This window comes from Cylas formicarius, unplaced genomic scaffold (assembly GCF_029955315.1).
Source record: "Cylas formicarius isolate icCylForm1 unplaced genomic scaffold, icCylForm1.1 PGA_scaffold_6__28_contigs__length_40554024, whole genome shotgun sequence".
NCBI classification, from domain to species: domain Eukaryota; kingdom Metazoa; phylum Arthropoda; class Insecta; order Coleoptera; family Brentidae; genus Cylas; species Cylas formicarius.
Window position 1 is genome coordinate 25,326,472 of NW_026844347.1, and position 21,555 is coordinate 25,348,026.

The following is a 21,555-nucleotide window of genomic DNA, read 5'->3' on the forward strand; positions in this document are numbered from 1 at the left end:
TTTTTATGAAAATCCAGATTTAAGCGAGGATTGCCAAAAAAAAATCATTTTCGGATATACCGCGTGGCTCGTTTAATATGAGATGATAAATCACAGATCACTGAAACTATATAATATAAAAAAACATAAAGGCAAAAGTTCATCCGTACCTTTAAAATGTGATATTCTTCTGTATACAACATGTTTATACTTTCGTGGACCAGTAACATTTTTTTTTTATTTTAAATGAACTCAGAACTTTCTAGACAATATCCATGACCTAAGTCAAAGTCAAAGCCGGGCTTATGACAAACGGATCGATCGACCTTTTACAAATTGCTCAAATAATTATGCGGTTAGTTGATCTGCGTAGAGCCCACCACCTAGCCGAGGAATTTCTTACCGCCATCTCTGTAAAGTAAATTCTCCGAATTGGCCACGTTACGTTATAGGATGCAACGAACACTGGGGAATTTTAGATGCTGCTTAAATTCCAACGCCGCGTTCCGAAATGCGATTCCTGTTTGCTCTTTTGTCGTGGTGCATACAACGTTTAGGTACGGGGAAAGGGTAGTAATTAAGTTAAACTAAGCAAGGTAAGCGGTGTAGGGGTGGGGGGTAATTTCGTCACCTTAAGGCCTCCGTTCCACAAAATCTCCGAACTATTCCATTCCATGAATAGTTTTCATCCCTCACTCGAAAATGTTATTATGTATAAATAAAATAACTACCACACTAGTGGCGCCATAGTCATAGACTGATTTGAACAGATTTTAATAGTTTGGGTTCAAACGACGAGCAAAATGCTTATTTGGTTAGAATCAGTTCAATGAAGAAGATCTCGTCCAGCCGAAGAAGAAGCAAAATTTCCGGATGCTTATTTTGCTTATAAAATAAGAGTTAAACGCGGTGGCGTTGCAAACGTGTGTTAAAGCAATCCAGTCTCTTCACGGTGTAAGTAAACGTAAAATGGAATTCCCTCAGAAAAATTGAAAAGCTACAGGACCGTGTGGAAAAGGCAAGCGATGAATGCATAGTTCCACGCATAGCATACGTAACCAGGTAAGTTCGTTTAAAACTCGATTACCCCAATGCTTTGACGAATCTATGAAAAAATATTTGCCAGAAAGTTTTAACATTACCAAAACACAAATGGAAATGGAAAAAAGGATAATACCGTCACCGTTGGAGGTAGTGGAAGTGAACCAAAACATGTGGGACCTTTTTTAAATGATAGATATGTCAAAAAATGTCCCCGTCCTATACAGAAAATTAAACAAAAAAAAACTGCTTGGGAGCATCCAAGGCTTATCAGATTCTTAACAAGTTTTTACGATACCTGGATGGAAATTCCCATTACTATAGTAAAAAGTAAAGTCCAAAAGAACATCAACAGTCAGACATGTATTTCAGAAGGAGAGTTTGACCTGCCACCACCTGCGTATACCGGTAAGTCACAGTTTATGGATTAAAGAGAATTCATTAAATCGGACAAGTATTTATAATCGATTTCTTAAGTTCACACATGGGGACGGTTTAACATAATCGCAAGCTGAAACGTTGCGTATATTAAAAAAGTAAAAATTAAAAGTAATTATTATTATGCTTATCCTGCTTTTTCTAGATCTATAACCTGCAGCAAAATACAAAAATCTGATGACCTTGATGAAGTTTTGTAAACATGATGTTCAGGTCTATTACATTGTCCTAGCTTATCAGTACAATTTATTAGTATGTAATTGGAGTAAAAAAACATTTTTTTCTTCTTCTAGCTTATATATTACCTGTGATTAATTTTTAGCCTTTCTGTAAGTTTGTGCAACCAATGCACCCAATGGTGACTTTGGGACATTTCCTTTTTTTTTTTCGTTTTTTTCTGCATTTAAGATTATTTTTAATTTTTTTCTTTATGTTAAATATCCAATTTTCTCGCAACAAAGATAATGTCATTTCTTGTTTTTTTCCTCCACCTTTCATCATCATTCTTTATATCGCATTCATACTTCATACGTCATACTTCATTACTGCCTCTATCTACTATTTGTTCAATCAGGCGCCCGCTCCCGTATCCTAGAATTTTTTTGGTAGCATACAGAGCCGGACCCGGCCGTATATTGGAAAACGGCGTGCGCTGTGAAGATACAGCGGAACAGATTTTTTATATACCTAGCAGACGAGTCCGCTTTTACGTGTCTGCTGTTTACTAGATATTTATGATTAAATTTTAACAGATTATCGCAGTTATTGTTATATTAAAATGCCATTAAGAAAAACACAAATACCACATATATTCTTATAAAATGTGTAAAATCTTTCTTTTATAAGTTTCCTGAAAATGACCTCGTTTTTACAATGAATTTCTAGTCAAACTTCATAAAAAAAATTGTGGCTTAATTAAAATTTTTTTCAGGTAAACACGCTTTAATAACTGTCCGCCAACCTAAAGGGCAGCTTATATCGATACGCAGCCAATCTTCGTTGTATGGAACGGCAACACCCAGAGAACTTAGAGTTTGGAATGCATGTGATGACGTACAGGATTACGTCACTGTTTATGACGGGTAAACTGTGTTATCGCCACTGATTTTAATTTCGAAAATTGATACATAATTTTGAAAAGTTTCTCTGAAAAATGCAACCTCTATGAAGGAAATAACGGATAAGTGTCGTAGGAAACGAAAAAGTTCCCAACGTCCACTACCTACCTAACCCACTCAAAGGAAAACGAAAACTAACCGAAGTATTCGTTATTATTCCTTTAAAACACCAACAATTTTTTTATGTATTTCGCAATACCTAAGTACATACAGTGGAAAATAACCTACAATGATCGCTAATACATAGTATTTTCTTATAGATATACCACCCGGGATGCCGTTATACTTAAATTTTGTGGCGGAGGAGAAGCTGTCCCTGAAGCTGTTTCCAGCGGTCACGAACTCCTGGTGGAATTTTCCACATCCCCTTATGGGACCTTCTTACAACCCGCTCCCGTGCAATCCTTACATGGCTTCCAATTAGAAGTTGAGGTATTGTGTAATATGTGTAGAACTCTCTTTTCTTCCTTGTAACTTCCGACCAATCAAATTCTGCTTACAGGTTAAATTTGTGGACCAGCAAACACCAACGTTCGTCAAACAAAAGCGCAACTGTGAGTTCTGGTTAAGAGGTACTAATAGAGGCATACTAGAGAGCCCTATACACTCCTTGCCAGCTAATACCACCTGCCTCTACCACCTTCAGGTACACTCTCTCAAATACCTCCGTCAGACTATATAACATGTATAACTTATAGGGCATGGATCCGATCGCTTCCACGTCACCGGCACCCTTCAGACCGATGAACCCGCGTTACCCAGATTGGAGACACGTGGGTATGATAACCCCGCCTCCTCGCTACAGAGTCTGGTTGTCGGTGGTGAAATTTCACGCTGGAAGTTCGTGGGATCCTCAGAAACCCGACAAGATTTGCAAGAGCTATCTGAATGTGTGGGACGGCCAGTTATGGACGCCAAGTAATTGTGAGGGGCTTTATTGGTAATTATTTGACATACATTCCATCGTTATGTTTTTTAACTCAACCAGCAACCAACCAAATTAGAAATATAATTAAAGCGACGTTTTCAGTTCTCTCATGAGTGTTAAAAAATGAATTAATTTAACAGTTCACTCAAGCTTCTTAGTCAAGTAAAGACTATATATAATTTCTTAACTTGGGACCCGATATCGAGAAGCACTTGATAATATATTAATATAAAAAAAGCTTCATATTGGTTGGTTTGGATTTATTTTACTTCTATTGAAGCACTTTCAGATTTATGAATAGCAGTGCCAATGTAAAACTTAAAAGCTACGTAAATAATTATTACGGATTTCAATATTATCCGACAACCCACACAAATTCCTCAAATTCACAGACACCCGATTTACATATCAATCCAAACGTAAATTTGGCGCGGTAAGTGATGACGCTTAAGTTGGATCGTCAAATTGATGGTCCTAATTTGAAGGCTTCGCGACTCAACCTAATAATTCACAGATACTTTACGGCATCAGACGAGAGCGCCAATTGAAATTTTGGTGACGAAATTCTTGTTTCCAGCGGGCCTTACAACAAACTAACGTCAAAAAATCTCGGAAGCGGGAGCCTTTTGGTATCCAAAAGCAGCTCTTCGATGTCGAAAGCAACAAAGAATATTACCTTACTGGGACGATATTGCAGAGAGCACATACCGCGTAGCTGCGATCACTCACTCTTGGCCAACACTACGAGATTTCCAAGACCGTGTAGCTTAATCGAAAGTTTCCTCACTTCCGGCGATACGCTGACATTGGAATTTAAGCTTGGAGATTCTACAGCTTTAAGGTAGGAGTTAGTATTAATAGCTCTACTTCCGAAACATACTGGACACATTGGACATTGTATGGAGACATGATTTACACAATTTTATTTAAGAAAACGTTTTCCTTTAAATTTGTTTCCTCAAATGTGCAGTTTAAAAAACTCGCAAAACCTAAAAGGAAACTGTGATTAAAGCAATAAACAGTAACGTTTTAGCAAAGTTACTTATTTTTATAATTAGCTTTGGACTTTCCAAATCTACATACAAATATTCTACACGATCACTGGATATTCGCCGCGCATGTCTTAAAAAGTCTAACAAAACGACGTTCATTCCTTGGAAAATCTTATATTATACAGGTAATCATTTATTGAAGATCTTTTCTAAATCTTTTGCAAACCTAGTAAAAGCTATTTTACTTGATAAAGTAGCAAAACTGGTCCGGATTTTTTTCTACTTCTCCAGGCGTGTATTTTGTCTTCTTGAATAACTGTAAATAAAAATAAATATAGCTTCATTATTCTTTAAATATTACTTTGCAGTGCTGTGTGAAAAGATTCTGTTTTTTTAGACACAGTTCCCCATGTCAACAGCATGTCAAGAATACACATCAAAAACAAATTCCTTTTATTAAATGAGCAATAATAAAAATTTGAGATAAAATATCCAGCAACTGTTCTGTATGTACATTATGAATATCTTTATTGTTAAGGACCGAAGCGTACGGCTTATACAATATATAGTGAATTGTAAAAGCTTTGTTTTCCTGGTAAACAGTGCATGCTTGATGTGGCATTTTCAATTTGTGTTCTATGTTAATTGGAAGCAATCTTCGTTCATTTTTTTCTAGACGGGGGAAAACATTTGCAAGACAAAAGAATATAAAAGTATTTTTTCTACTGCCGTCTGTAAAATACCTGATTACACACCGATCTAGCGTGCGGGAAGCGTCACTTTACCACGTCCGTTTCGTTTCTCACGGATCCGAGCGACTTCGGACATTCCTGCGATTTTACCGCACGGGTTTGGGAGCAATCGGATGTTTTCGGAGATATTTTCCACGCCTTAATTTTTGACGTTTGTCAATTCTGACGGCCATGTCAGTGAATGTATTCATGTTTTCTGCCAAAAAGTACCCGTAAACTAAAGGTCGTAGAAAAAGTATAACATGTGACACGTTCGGTAAACTTTTTAAGTCACTCGTGAATCAAATGCCGTTTACCGTACTTATTCTATAATATACTATTCCTGTAGAATTTTAAACCGTATCTTCAGCATCACACATGTGTATTTTCGATGTTTGAAATGGTAAAACCTAGATGTATGAAAGGTCTTGCAATAAAACAAAACTTTAACCCACGAAATTTGATATGTTTAAATAGTTATAATTCGTTTATCTATGGACGACGCTGTGGATAGCCTGTAAAAATATAGAGGAAATCAGTATGCACTATATCGTTGAGCAGGCACTATAAACTACACGTAACCCATTACATCGTTATCTCCTTTTTTTTTTCAATAATCATAAACATTTTTCTTTATTTTTATAATTGTTTATGATATGAGGATTTACATTTTCGTTTAAGATTTATTTTGAATCTAAAATCTACTCAAATAATAACACCAAGTTTCCATATTTTCGCAATGTAATTTTCTGAATATAACAAGTAAACAATGATATTATAACACGAGAACCCAGAAGTTGCTTAAATATCTGCGGTCAGTATAAAAAATCATTTTCGAATTATTTATAATTAAGTGTCTCTTGAATATATTAAAAACAAATCACTTTTCAAGATGTAAACGGTCTAATACTGTGTTGAAACTCTAACTTATCACAGTCCCAAGAAATCCACGATATCTACATGCTATAATGCTTTAGCAACATGATACGTAATTTAGGAGTTAGAACAAAACATCAATACTGAAAATTTTGTTGTTTGGTTATTCTTTTTTCTGGTTATTTTTAAGGCCAGTAAGCTTTAAAGCACTTTATGAATTTGTGGACATCCATCTAGATGGCGAACCGTACGGCGAGGGACCGTGTTCCAGAAAATTCGCCGGTTTTCAAAGCGACAACCCGCAGAAGTTCAGGTCGCCAGGGGATATTTTTTTATATGGACGCGGTGGTTCAAAAAACATTAGGTGAGCCATAACGTTATGTTTAGAAATGCTTAAATTCAAGCGATACACCGATCCGCTGCAGAATGACCTACGAAACTTACACAGTGTTTAAGATGTCCTAAAACTGATAGAGCACCATTGTTGTCTTTAAAAAATGCAAAATAGAGCTAATTATTTTGAGTAACAAACTCAAAAATAAAAATTATACTTAAATAAATTTGCGTCTATGACCATATGAAGCATTTTTGTGGGAAAGGAAAATGGAAACTAGTTTCGGAAACAATTATTGAATTTTAATGTTCCGCATTGTGCACTTCATAAATTATCAACAATTGTTACTCTTCTTATCTGCAATATTTGAACGTTTTTGAAGCAATTTCGTAGCAGGTCGATAGCCGCTTCTTCTGTTGATACCGTATTCCTCATTGATAAGACACCAGATAAAGAATCCATCTATTAATTACTTTGTCCAAAATTTCTAAAAGTGTTTGAAATTGAAATATAATTTTTTTTAATGAAGTGTCCTTCGAAATAGTTTATAGTGTAGGTAATCATTGAAGAAAATATTTCAGACAAGTAAATTTTAAAAAAAGGACGTTCGGGAAAACTGGATAACGACCTTTACAATGCAAATGAGAACATGGGTATCAGAATCCATGAACCGGGAACAGCATCAGAACTGCCAAAATAGAAATGAACGATGCCAAAAACGAATACTTCGAAATCCTACGTTCAATTTCGAAAGTCGTGGTGGATCATGCTTTAGCTCCAGAAAAAGATAGGATTACAATCTAAAAGAAGATGCCAAGCGACTGGATATCATCAAAGGTTCACTTTAGCGCTTAGAGGCAACTGAAAATCACACATGAAGCTAACGAAGAAGACAATTTAATGTTTATTAGGTCATTGCAAAATTTATACTTTTATAACTAGGTTGTTGGTTTCCATTTCCATTCTGCTACCACAATTTAAAGATTAAGGTGTTTATCACCTTACACTACCTAACATAACCGTTTTTTATTTCTCGGACCTTATGTGGATTCTTGTCTATCCAGTTTTCCGATCAACGTTACATTCATTGCTTTATGTTGTATCAATATTTGCCGAGATTTCGACCCGCAGAGCATTTTTGCTAAAAAAAAGACAAAACGTAACCCAATTCTCGATTTTAGTTGTATCTACCGATTCGAGGGTCAAAAGGGCGAACGGATCAAGTTAACCCTAACGGACGTGAGGATAAAACGCCGTGGATGTGATACGCAATTGAATAAAGACACCGACCGATTGGAATGTGTGGGCAACGTGTCGGCCACTCTAAGGGTTTTCGAAGTCCCTTGGCACGACGTTCCAGGTATACCGAGGTAAAACAATTTCAGCACGTTAACTATCCCGATATTCGATAAAGAGCACAGCAAACGAACTCTTAAGTCGGCGTATGGTTTTTTTTTTTTTTTGAAGACGAAACTAAGACCTATTTAAGCTGGCTTGTTGCTTTCATTCAGCCGTTCGAAAAATATCTAACTTTTTAATAATAATTTAGTTTATTTTAATGTTTATTTAGGCCGTTAAGATTGTAAGTTTAATTTTAATTTTATTTGATTGTTGCTCCCGAATTTAACCTTTTTTTTTTCATTATCTTATCAACTGTTCTGGGTGTTTTTTTGTAGACTTCAATTTTGCCTTCAATTTATTATTTCATTTCATATTTATTATTATTATTATTAGTATTAGTATTATTATTATTATTATTATTATTATTATTATTATTATTATGTTCTCTCTTGTTTTTTTTCTGTATATATTACCTGAAAAAAGAGTAAATTAATATTATCCCACTTATTTCCAAAACAACTTCTGATCGCCGTCGCACCCTGAAAAAAACAATAGAACATATTACGAACATCTGACGCTCTGTAATGGAATAAGTAATATATATGTTCGGTAATTTTTGAATTTAGATTTTAAATAAGTTTATGTAATAAGCTGATTAATGACAAAAATAACGTAAACGCAAACAGAATCCAAGTTAATCAGCAGCATTTAATAGTAATTTTTACAAAACTTCTGAATTCCTCCCGCGTCGGTTTTTGCGGATTTGCTGACATTTCGCCAATCATCCTGTTGGCTTCTTCAGAGCTTGACTGAAACTGGCTCGCATTTTACTTTGTTAATTTAAATTTACTCTGCTTATATATTGTTTGAGGGGGACGGAGCTAAATGAGGGGCATTAACACCGTCTCGGATGACTGATTCCCATATTGGTGACAGATAGAGACCAACAGAATGAAGTTTCTTTGAAAAATTAGGATTTAATAGTAAATTAAAATGTAAAGTGACATCAGCGTCATTCTGAGCTTATTCTGAGACACCACACTGATCTTTAAAGTGCGATTAAAATGTTTTCTATATGGAAATATGTTTTTCTATTATATTATGTAAATTTTGTTTTAAAATATGACCGATATACTGGAGGGCCATTATATCCATGATATGGATGCGGTTCGTCCACAGGGATTGCCTCTGTGGCGTAGACAAGAATCGTTTGATGCCGTTTACTTATATCTCCGCCTCAAACGTCGTCGAGCTTCGATTCGACGTGACTGGAATGAACGCCACTGATGACCTGGACACGTTATTTTTCGAGGGTAACTGGAAGTTTATCAGGACGCCGGCCTGTTCCGCCAATTTGAGGAAGGCAGGCGCAAACGGAGAACTGTGGTTCGCCTATCCGACCCGAGCTAACGAGGTAAGTGCTGGTAATGTGTCCGAAACGCGTGATGAATAACTTTATTATTTAAAGCAAACTTAGTTCCGGCAACAACGTTACATTTATCTTTCAGATATACTTCCAATGTCATTATGTCCAAAGGATACTCGAGAAACAACTAATGTTTAAAGAGGTGTTACAGAACCTAAAAATGTGAAACAAGTTCATATAAACATGGATCCGGAAACGATTGGTTTTGATTATGATACAAGATGTTTAAAATTATGTCAGTTTATTTTAAATTTATCAAAAACGGGGTTGAGACATCGCAAAGGTCGCCTTTATAACTGTTTTCTAAAATATTTACATCAGTGGAGCAAGACGACAGGTTCCTATGTTTTCGTTTTCAAATACCAGTAAAATTGTGCATATTTGTATTATCTTTCAGGGAACAGCTTTTACATATTTTTTTCCAACTTTTCGCAAGCATTGGTAACGCGCTTCACTAATTTCTTCATTCATGCTTCATTTCCTACATCAGTTTTAATCACTGATCACTGATGATGATGACTGTTGCCTAATTTTAAGGACAGCTACTATCACGACAAGGAAACAATCACAATACACAACAAAACGACAACTGTAGTGTGGTGTAGTCCAAAATTTTACTATTTTTAAATTTAACGTCCTGTATTGTTTTATCTCAAAAAAATCTCCGTTTTAAAATGATGTATCACACTATGCACTTCTGACCAATCCTTAAAAATCCAATTTTATAAAAAAACGATTGTATTTTGCGACATATTCCACTACTTGAAAAAACAACAAAGAATTGTATTTCTTCTACCAATATTTAAATTGCAATCTACCAGTTCTATCTCTATCTATATTTTTGATTAATATTTTCTTTTCATATTTGATGATTATATTTGATAGATTTATAGATATATTTAATAGATTTAGTTGTTGGAATGAAATATTAGAGGTTTTAACTATCTAAATTTCTAGTTGAAACGACCTGGTATATTAACAGTAAGCGCAAATAACAACCGCATCTACCGACCTGCTTCGACTGTTGAAATCGATAAATTGGAGCCGGTTTGTAAATATTTGCAGGCGCGCTTCACCTTTCATTCGATATTGGTTGTCGAATCGCGTTTACAGTGTTAGAAAACTGTCCAATTTAAGCGACACCAATAAGAAAAAGGCACGAGATTACAGTCGTAGCAAAACAAAACTTGCAGATATTGCCCGCCTCCGTACCGTGGCTAGCTGCTTTATTCGGCTAAGAAGATTATTCGTGTTGGTTGTTTGGCACTTTATTCGATAGCTTCTTGACGCCGAAAACAATACCGGAAGAATGCACTTCTTTAGCTGACTTCCAGCGATAATGTGTTCAGAAACTACGTAAAAAAATTATGAACCAATGCCTGTCTTATTTTGTTATTAATTGAAGGAATTGTGGGAAATTAAAGAAAAAAAACATTCTTTTTTATAAACGAAAATCAATGTTGAGGAATATAAGATTTTTATTTTCCGTCATATCAAATAAAAATTGAATTGAAAACATAAACATAAGATCACTTTTTTTTCTGTTACTCTTTTGCTCAGTCTCAGAGAACTTTTAAGTACTGTACAATGTACAGTGTAAAAGTTTTACTCCATCGGATTTCAGCAAGTAGTTTAAAAAGAAAATCTCAAATGCAAAAAAGGAAGGAAGGAAGAAGGAGCGCTGGGATATTTTCGGTAGATTTTAACAGTGCCATTTTAACGTTACTCAGTTCAGCTGACCACGCCACATCATTCCTATATTATTATGTACGTCTCGTTGTTAGTTATTAGTTTAACTTTTGTTAGGCTCAACCTGGGAGTTAGCCGTCAGGTCGAGTCGAATATTTTAATAATATTGTCAATATTGACATTATATTAATCCACTTTTCTGTCATAATGATCGTTTAAACAGCTCTGTTATCTGAATGTTATAATAAAGGTCTCTTTTTTTAAGTCCTTTTGAAAATTTGGGGGCTAAGGTTTAAACAAAACATAAATGTAAGGTGTAGGCTCACCTTCTGGATTTCTCCTGCGTTGGCTACTTGAAAACGCTATCCGAGACTATTTGATTATTTCGATAGACTCGCGAATTTTTCTTGCGTAGAAAATTGGGTCGGATGCAAGTTTTTTGGTTTTTTCATTAAAATCTGATCTCCTGCTTCTTGTTACCCATTGTTAATATTTTTTATTTATATTAATTAAATATAGAAAAAAACTACTTTGGACTAGGAATAGAAGAACTTTTGGAACTTGTGGAACTTTTTATTCGGTTAAATTATAAATGCATTCGCCGATGAGAATTAAAATAAAACGGGAAGAATGTCGTCGCATTTCTAATTTCCTCTTGTAGCAAACCGTTTAGATAAATGCACAACGCCACGTAAGTAATTACAAAACCGTTCGCCCAAGCAGCATCCAAAATCGGTCGGATTATAAAACTTTAATTTCGTCGTTTTGCGGCCGCAGCCCATATTGCTCATATATAATTCCGAAATCCCGATCAGGATTTCAGCGTATTCCATTTCGCTCTTTTCACTCTCTCAAATATTCATCGGATACATCCACGAGCCCAAATTCAGACACTTCGTTTTTGTGGATTGATCGCCACATTTATTTATGTTCTACCGATGTTTGCCAAATCGTTTAACTACTGAAACTAACGGTTTATTATTTCGATAACGTTCGAGATTAAATGAACTGCGAAAGGTAATACATGAACTAGCCAAACGGTAATGCAACACCGAAGGGACGTTGATGTTGACCTTATTGTTCTTCACAATCTTTAGCACCTTACAATTTCAAAATTTCTCAGTCTGGCTTTGTTCCCTATTTAATTTTTCGCATATACGTCGTACCTACTGCTTCTGCTATTATTTATGTATTTGCAACCAACAACAACAACAGTCCAAAGTTTGTAAGTCAAAGCGATATAGATCTAGGTGAATTAACGCCATAGGTACGTGGCTTGTGTAAATAAAAAACGCTGTCCTAATAGGAGAAGTAAATATTAAAATTAAAATTTTTGTTGTCTAAAAGCTCAGAGCAAGTTAATGATTGAATGAATTGAATTAATTCAATTATTTGTATAACATTACATAAATTTGGATTGATTGATAATGTTTCTCAAATGCACATCAAAATTTATTTTTCTGTCTCCTAGGACTAACTCCTAGGACTTAAGTTTTTTTTTTATTGCTAGAACACTGTAGTTCAGTTTGGAATCAAAATTAATTACGTGATTTCAGGTCAATTGCGAATCCAGTCCACGTGTGCTCATACCGGGCAACAATAAATACCTTTACGTAAAAGTAGGAGGAGCCATATTGAAACATTCCAGCCGATGGAGTAACAACAACACTCTGCGTTCGACCACATCTACCGGCATACGATGCTACACCTCCAATAGAATAATAATCCACACCGCACTCTACAGCGCAATCATTTGTCCCCAAGAGACCATATCGAGGGATCAAATGGTCGAGGTGTTTTCTGAAGGTTGGAAAATACAAAGTAAGTCGGGACACTGGTTTGAAAGTCACCGGTTCTGCTAACGTCAGCCGTATTGTTCCAGCCAGTTCCCCGAACACCGTCGGCCAAATGGTCCTGGATAGAATAGAGATCGACCGTTTAGGGAGGGAGCTGCCCCGGACGATTGTCGCCGAGTTTTATGGGAAGGAAACGGGCACTTACCCCGTCATGTGGCTGGAATTGTCCAAAAGGTCAGTAGGTCGTCCCTATTCGTATGATAATAGCGGCACATAGCGGGTCACTTTATATATACTGAATATTCCAGTTGGGACTAATGTCGGAACAATATAATAACGAAAATATTATAGGTATTTAATGACAACTCAGTCAAACGCGATTTTTGGCGACTTACCATTACTTACTTACTATACGATAGGATCTATCAATTATTTAATTCTGATTTGCAAAGGATTTACTGTTCAGATTGTTTTAAATAATAATAATAATGTACTTTGATAAAACTTCTGGTTTTCTCCTAGGTCGGTTTTTGATGAGTCGAACTAACTAACGTTTCGCCAATCATCCTGTTGACTTCTTCTTCATAGCTTAACTGAAACTGGCTCGTATTTTACTCTGTACCTGCTTATATATTGTTTAAGGGTAGCGGTGCTAAGGGACATAAACACCGTCTCGGATGACTGGATCTCATATTGGTGATAGCTAAAGATCTGAATCGCGGTTAAGATTATTAGGTTGCTTATAAATTTCTATAGATTCTAGATTTTTTGTTTGTAGAAGAATTGATTACATTCAAGAATTTTAGTTTTACCGAATAAAATTTTATGTCCGGACGTCAAAGATAAAATTCCATTTAAGATGCCAGGAGTTTACAGCATTCAATGCATATACGGAAATAATACATTGGAGAGACCGGGCGGAAAATATCAACTAGGCTCAAAGAACATGAAAAAGCATTAAGACTGAGACAAATAAACTCATCAGCAGTTTCCGAACACAATCACGAAACCGGACATAAAATTTTATTCCATTTCTTCTACCAACGAAAAATCCGAGAGTCTATAGAAATCTATAAGCAAACTAAGAATCTTAACCGCTACTCAGAGACGGTATTTATGCCCCTCATTCAGCTCCGCCCCCCCCTCAAACAATATGTAAGCAGGTACAGAGTAAAATGCGAGCCAGTTTCAGTCAAGCTCTGAAGAAGCCAACAGGATGATTGGCGAAACGTTAGCAAGTCCGACTCAACAAAAACTGTCGCAGGAGGAATCCAGAAATTTTATAAAAAGTATTACAGTAGCCTGTGGAAGTTTTTTTGAAGAGAATAATAATAATGTCTTTATGCAGGTAAGAGAACGATCTGAGTTTAAAAAAAAAGAAGCAGGGCGTGTCAGTAAACTGTGATACAATAATAAATACATATGTGAGAGTGCAGGAGTATCGCAAATTTTTAATTTCATTTTTATCTAGCACATCTTTATACATATACAAAAATTTCAGTTTATTAAAACAGTTTTTCAGAATATTGGATACATGGTCTAAAAAGTTTAGGTCATAATCAGCCAACACAACACCCTGAAATCTGTTTGAAAAATAGCTTTGGAAGAAATTCAAAGAAATAAGCATGTATATAAAATTTTATGGTTTACCCTATCAAAAGCTTTACTATAGTCTAAAAGAACCTGTGGTTAAACCGAAATCCATATTGGGAAAAAGGAATTCATTCAGCATAATAATAATTGAATAAGGTAGGCAGTATACCACATTTGGGTACTGGAATTACTAGCGCCACCTTCCAGATAGAGGGACAGTAACCGTTTGCAATATATCTATTTATAATAAAATTTTTATGTAGGCTGAGATGGGGAACCAAATAGGTACATACAAATTTTCTCCACTTCCGAAGCGATGACAGAATGAAAAATAAAAGGAGCAACATCGTGACACTATCCTTTTATTTTATAAACGAGTCAATTACCATTAAATTGAGGCATGTTAAAAAATGGATTGCTAAAGTCCTGTACAAGGCCAAAGTCATGGCCTATAGATTGAGAACTATCTAAATATATCAGAGATTTCCAAAAATTGTTGCCATCGTGATGTCGTGTCAATTTCAGTTTTGTATTTCTTAAACTTGGTAAGAGCTTTATTTCTAAGCTTCATCGTCATTTTTTAATTTTCAGTAGGCCATGCACTTGACGGATTAGATTTTTTACAAGATCTGACCGGTGTACACTTGCCAAATAAATTCAAAACTATCGTGTTGAATCAATCAATCATTTGATCAATATCATGAAAAAAGTAAATACAGTTCCAGTTTATAAGGTGCACGTCGAATGTGTGTGAATGTGTGTGTGTGATCAAAATGAGTGAAATATTTGTAAATTTTGTAAAATGGTTTAGGTTTGAATTTTTCGATTTTAAGGCTACCAGACACCAGAGACAGGATTCGTATTTATGACTTCAGAGTCAGAACTATTAGTGGCCATAAGATCAAGATTTAAGTCATCGCCAAATACAACATAATCAAATTCAGGCAGTACAGCAACTAAGCTACTCTTAAGTTGATCCAGACTCTAAAACAAATTTGCGTGCGGCGGTCTGTAAAAAGAACCAAGACAAACTCCCTGACTAGCGCAATTTATACTTATTCACAGCTGTTCTAAATTATCATTATTCCTATGGTCCGTATTCGAAACCTTGTAAGGCACGCCATGCTTAACATAAAAGACAACGTCCTGGCCCCTGCCTGTACGATCTCTCCTAACAAGATGAAAACCATTTTATCTTTCCGCTTGAAAAGTCCGGTCTTAAGCACGTTCCACAAAGACGTAGAATGGCAAAAGCGCTCTCTGTTATCACAGAATAGGTGAAAACTAGTAAAAATAGACCTAGTATTAAAACGACAGCATTCAATACAAGAATTCATATTAAAATTCCTATTTAAAAATACAAACGTTTACTTAGATTTGTATCGATATATATATATATATATATATATATATATATATATATATATATATATATATATATATATATATATATATATATATATATATATATATATATTCTCACGTATTGATTCACGGATGGAAAAATGTGATGACACTATATTCCGGGATATCATCCGTTCGCTCGTTGAACTCCGACTGGAATCCTGCATCCGACTGGAATCCTGCAAATCTTGCATCCGACTGGAATCCTGCAGACGATTCGCCAAAATCTCACTTGGCATCTTCAATGCTCGCGCTCCGAGTGTTCGAAGTGTTTTCGGAGCGCGAGCATTGAAGATGCCAAGTGAGATTTTGGCGAATCGTCTGCAGGATTCCAGTCGGATGCAAGATTTGCAGGATTCCAGTCGGATGCAGGATTCCAGTCGGAGTTCAACGAGCGAACGGATGATATCCCGGAATATAGTGTCATCATATATATATATATATATATATATATATATATATATATATATATATATATATATATATATATATATATATATATATATATATATATATATATATATATATATATATATATATATATATATATATATATATATATATATATATATATATATTAAATTAATCAGAGAAGAAAAACACGTTCATTATTCAAGCTAGGCTGGCCACCTAAAGGAAAAAAAGAAAGAAAAAGAAAACAAAAAATCATTACATTAAGCCAAACAATAAAATAAAAGAAAAAAGAACTGAAATAATGAAAAGATCCAATGAGAACAAAAACAATTCGAACTTCGCACGACCTGAAAAAAAAAAGAAGAAAATTACTACACTCAACTTTCACAGATCCTCAATAGAGTTCACAAAAGCCTTCCGAAGACATGCCATGCCCATGCATCGGGTCCATATTTTTTCTTCGTCTCGCGCAATAAAAGGCGTGAAATCTACATTTATCGTATAATTAATACCTTTACATCATCACGCTTAACATTATGCACAAAATTCAATATTATACAGCGAGGAACATTTTCACTAGACTTACCCGAAAAGTTCTGCCAATATCTTGAAAGTGACAAGGTATTTTTAAAAAATCGTTTATTATCGAAGCACTTTTAAGAATTAGAGTTTCATTTTCTTGTTGCGGAATACCTATGAGACGAAGACGAAGTTTTGCGTCAATCTCATTGGACTCCTCACTGAAACTGGATTCTAGTTGCCTGGTATATCTCGCAACATACCTTATCCACTAACTTCTCTATATTCTCTTCAACTGCTTCCGGCGATCTCGCTCTGCCTCTAACCATAGTAAGCTATCAATATCAAGAACACCATATTGACCAACCCAAAATTAGGGGCTATGTACAGACATGAAAACTAAAATTTGTTGTTAACTAACCAAGGCTGAGCATACCCATTTCCGGTAAAAAGTGTCTTGTTCGTATAAAGATAAGGCATTCATTTTCTTTATGGTATTTGTATTACAAAACCTACCGTCTTGTATAACCTATACCTATCGTCTTGTTACAAAATTAAGGATGTTTATATAAAATCAACACTCTTACTAGATTCAGTGATACTAAGATTTTAAATTATACAGACATACAGAACATTGAAAAACTATTATAAAATAGTAACTATATTGTTTGTTTGTATATCTTAGTTTAACCAAATTAAAGTCACACCTAACAACGGAAACACTATTTACATTATATACTACATAGATACGCCAATTTCAAAAATCTTACAAATTTATGAGTCAGAATTCTAAGCTAGAAGCCAAGATTAACCAAAACAATATATAAAAATATAAAAACTATATATTACAATATACGAAATCAAAATGCAACTAGTTACTCTTACATTCAGCTCAAGTCTAAGGATTCTAGGGCCGTTGTTACAATTTTCTAATGCTATATTTCATTCTTACGGATAAACATTTCTCAATTTTTTCACAAACCGTTTCAATAACCCTGCCTTTATATACAGTTTCTCATTTTAATTAATTTCTGAAACTGTTTACACAATTTAACTAACTTTAACTTTAACTTAACTTTAACAGATACACAAAGTGTTTGTTTGTATGTTTTTTTTTTAAATAAAGAACAGTTTACAACGGATTAAGTAAAGCATATTTTTACCGATTTTTAAATAGCGTCCCAAAATCTGCATTTGCAAGATCCCGAGGGGTCTAGAAGTTTAGCCCGAGCCACATAAAATACACGTAATCCACCGCATTAAATTAGAAATAAAGCCTTTTTAATGCCTTGGAAAACTGACTATAAATCACATTCCAACTACAAAAATAGTCAGAAAACGTGCCAGTCCATAATGCCGCAAAAGTTATTTTATCCCTACGTGTTACCCTTGCAGAAGATTATTTATAGATTTTTTCCATGTAAATCAGAGCAAAAAGCAGCAAAAAGTTTGTAGGTTTTCCGAGAGGAATCAAAACCATTTCCACTGTAGAAATGCCGCCTTTCAAAGTCTTTTTTTTTAATTTTCACACCGAAATTTATAAGACTGAAGCGTTTCTTGTGGCGATGTAACCCAAGTGTAAAGTGCAAAACGAGAAATGCCAGTGGTATCAACCATATTCCAAAGGCAACTTTATAGACTAACAATTATCTCTTGGAAAGTTGCATATTTCTAGACAGCTCGAGAATGTAATTATGGAGAAAAAAAATGGTTTAATTTTTTTTAACTCTAACAACTCAAGCAAAGAGTGTTTTTTAATCTAAGATACACTTAATAAGTGGATTTTGCTGTTAATATTATAAAACGGTGTTTTAGTTGTCCATCATAAATGTAAAAAAATGGTACAATAGCTATCCAAGTCAAAGAACCACCTTCCAAGAGCTCTAATCCTTATCTTCTCATTCGCCGCTTTAGTTTCTGGACACCCTGTAAGAAAATTAAGTAGAGAATATCGGTGGACTACATAATAAGGCTCCGCGCTTGATTGACAATACTTTAAGACCCTAACAATTTGTTTGCAGAAGAGATGTGCCACCCAATGGCTTAGGGTTGTTCATGATCAAACCCGATTACTGCCAATATCGCTGCCCCGAGTTAGATGCTTGCATCAACTCTTCCGTATGGTGTGATGGAAGGGAAGACTGCCCTTCCGGCATCGACGAAGCTCTTACTCACTGTTCGATGTTGCTTCAGCTACCCCCATTGTATCTGTTTTTCGGAGCCCTTTTCACTATCACCTGTTCGTAAGTGATATCGACCCAATCACCTGAGCTCCACCAAAAATAGATTTTTGCAGTCTCGCGGCGCTTTATATTCTCTGGCGGACCTGCAGAAGGCGACCTAGGTCCATACTGCAAACTCGCCTGCAAAGCCTTTCGTCGGATACTGCCATCCTCGAGGAAAAGGGAGTGATATGTAGCTGACACAGCGACAATTCCGTACGTTACGTAGAAGTCGACAGAGTCACCACGGTGTGAGCTTCTTCTAGCTTGCGGTATAAAAAATTGTTTGATGTTCGATCGCTGCGGATCACCGTAAAAACTTTTGATATTTTGTAATTGTAGAATTGCAGAACATTGTTTAGTATGTGTGAAAGATTCGTCAGTTGCTACGAAGGGTTTTCGTTTTCGTGTGATAGTGCAAAGTTCTCGAAAAGATGGCTAACGGTGATGAAAAATAGGTTATAGTTTACACAAAAACGACCCAGTTCATTTTGGTACCGCTTCTGAACGAACATTTCTGTTTTTATTTTTTGGCGCTGTCTGTGATTTCACTTAATTTCTACTTTTTACACATAATCGTCTAAATTGAATTATTTTGTTTGCTACGGTTGCCCTCTGATATGGGAAATTTATTAATATGGGAGCTTAACTGAAAGTTGTTATTATATTTATCAAATTTAAAACTGGTCGTCAATCGATTGTGTGATCGAGGATTAACTGATAGATATTTTGATAAATTAGTACAAAATATTAAGAGGTGAAAGTAAATACAAAAATATTTCCTGCGAACATAGGTCTTGCGAAATATCCTTATTGAGCCTGCAGCTCGATTTGAGTTGCGACTGTAATATTCAAACAGATTTTTTTTTGTTAATTGTATGGCCAAGTTTTCATCAAGGTATAAGCAATAAAGTCAAAGTAGTAGTATCGAACATAAGAAGTAACAAAAATTCAAGTTAATAGTCATAGCACAGGAACGAAATTTTATCCCCAATCATTCGCAAAGCGGAAATAGAGTTTTAAAAAACCCAGTAGATACGATGCAATTTTTTGATTTTGATGGAGTTTTGTTTTTAAAGCTTAGTTTTGAAATTTTGATACAATAAACAATACCTTTTAGCCTTTGTTAGTGTTAAATGGCTCCATTAAGTTTAGCAACCTTACAAAAAAACGTTTTTTCCTGGCATATAATAACTTGTTGGTATATAAGGAAAATCCCAATACTAAAAACGAGAGGATTGATGACTCTTTTTCATCATATTTATTTATGTATTCTCTAAAATTAATTTCTGTGCAATTCGCTTACATTTATAGCTAATTTGTTTTGTCTTAATTTTCGTGGATATATTTTACAATACCTACAGTATTTTCAAAAAATGGCCCATCTCTACTTTTTACAATTATATATTTGAAACTACTAGGAATGTGGAAGGAATAAGCGTTCCGCCTATAGAAGGTTCTGCAGTTGCTTCTTAAATATTCTTTCCACCTAGATTTGTCCTGTACGATATCTAGTATCTCATAAAGTTATATTTCAACTTCATCCTTCAATCATTCGTAATTTCAATCTTATTTACATTTTTTATAAAGGTTAGTTTTATAAAATTAGCGAAAAAATAACTAGTAATTTTATCTGAAATTGGACCGTGTCTACCGAGCTTTAGTTCGTCCTATCTATAGTGTGTTATCGAATTAATTACACAACACACCAAACAAAAACATACACAAAAAATGTACAGAAGACTGAAATTTGCAATAATGACTAACTATATTTGATTTGTCTCATTGTGATTGCTATAAATGCGCATACAATCTATCTATAGAGCTGCAAAGACTATCTCCGCATTTGTAAATATAGACAACAATTGTTGATTGTACAATCAGCTTTTTATATAGGTAACACGAGATGATTTTTTTACATCCTATATTATAAACTTGAATTAAAGTATGAAAAAACGTTCAGCGGGTGTCTGTTTAATAAAGAAGAACTTTATACAGAATTTGACCGGCGATCCGGAAGGACACGAGTTCATAGAAATAATAAGAATAACAAAAGTTTATACATGTAGGTGTTGCATAGTATACTTAGAATATTTGACTGAAGTCCATTGTTGCCAAGCGGTACCTTCACGTGTCTTCAATCATTCTGTCGACTCAACAATAGGATAACAGAAACTAACCCAAACTAACAAGATACTTGCTTATTTCTACACATAAGCATTTGATTGAAAGATAATAAGCTTGCTAATTGCGATCACACAATTAAACCATTGACATTTTTCCCGTTGTTGAAAAAAATTTTTTTTAATTGCCGCATTTTTTGAATTAATGCTAAATGAAGAAACAAACATGTTACAAATCTTTAAATAAATTACACCAAATTAAACATTATTTTGAATACAATAATTTACACTAAACACATGTGCGTGAGATTTTTACCAATCGTTGTCCCTTGTGCTTGTATTGATATCAATAAAATCCAACTAAAGGATCTTTGTTGCAATGTTTTGTTATAAAAGAAAAGATACAGAACAGAGAACTTTGCACAGTTGATGTTATTGAATTTAAATGGACCAAAAGTTTAAATTTATTTTAGTTTAATTGCCAGTGCTCAGAAAGAAATGTGGCCAGTCGATTACTGTAGTTCTGTTTGTTAACATAGGTCAATGCTGAAGTTAACTACTATGTATGCAGGGTTTGCCGTAACTTATACA

General features: G+C 34.8%; 1 protein-coding gene across 3 annotated transcripts in view; it reads left to right on the forward strand.

Moving 5' to 3' along the window:
- Nucleotides 1-19,090, forward strand: part of LOC132703517 (uncharacterized) — a 90,959-nt gene extending 71,869 nt beyond the window's left edge. For 2 of the 3 annotated variants that reach the window (XM_060672833.1, XM_060672834.1), the window contains 12 exons: nucleotides 2,390-2,540; nucleotides 2,837-3,008; nucleotides 3,079-3,222; nucleotides 3,275-3,516; nucleotides 4,082-4,345; nucleotides 6,294-6,467; nucleotides 7,619-7,807; nucleotides 8,958-9,192; nucleotides 12,450-12,714; nucleotides 12,776-12,923; nucleotides 18,641-18,862; nucleotides 18,916-19,090. In XM_060672833.1, coding sequence (XP_060528816.1) covers nucleotides 2,390-2,540; nucleotides 2,837-3,008; nucleotides 3,079-3,222; nucleotides 3,275-3,516; nucleotides 4,082-4,345; nucleotides 6,294-6,467; nucleotides 7,619-7,807; nucleotides 8,958-9,192; nucleotides 12,450-12,714; nucleotides 12,776-12,923; nucleotides 18,641-18,862; nucleotides 18,916-19,042 — 2,333 coding nt within the window. In that variant the 3' untranslated portion in view covers nucleotides 19,043-19,090. Of the gene's footprint in view, nucleotides 1-2,389; nucleotides 2,541-2,836; nucleotides 3,009-3,078; nucleotides 3,223-3,274; nucleotides 3,517-4,081; nucleotides 4,346-6,293; nucleotides 6,468-7,618; nucleotides 7,808-8,957; nucleotides 9,193-12,449; nucleotides 12,715-12,775; nucleotides 12,924-18,640; nucleotides 18,863-18,915 lie in introns of those variants that run through there. The other variant, XR_009619093.1, reaches the window with a different exon arrangement.
- The last annotated feature ends 2,465 nt before the right edge of the window (nucleotides 19,091-21,555 follow it).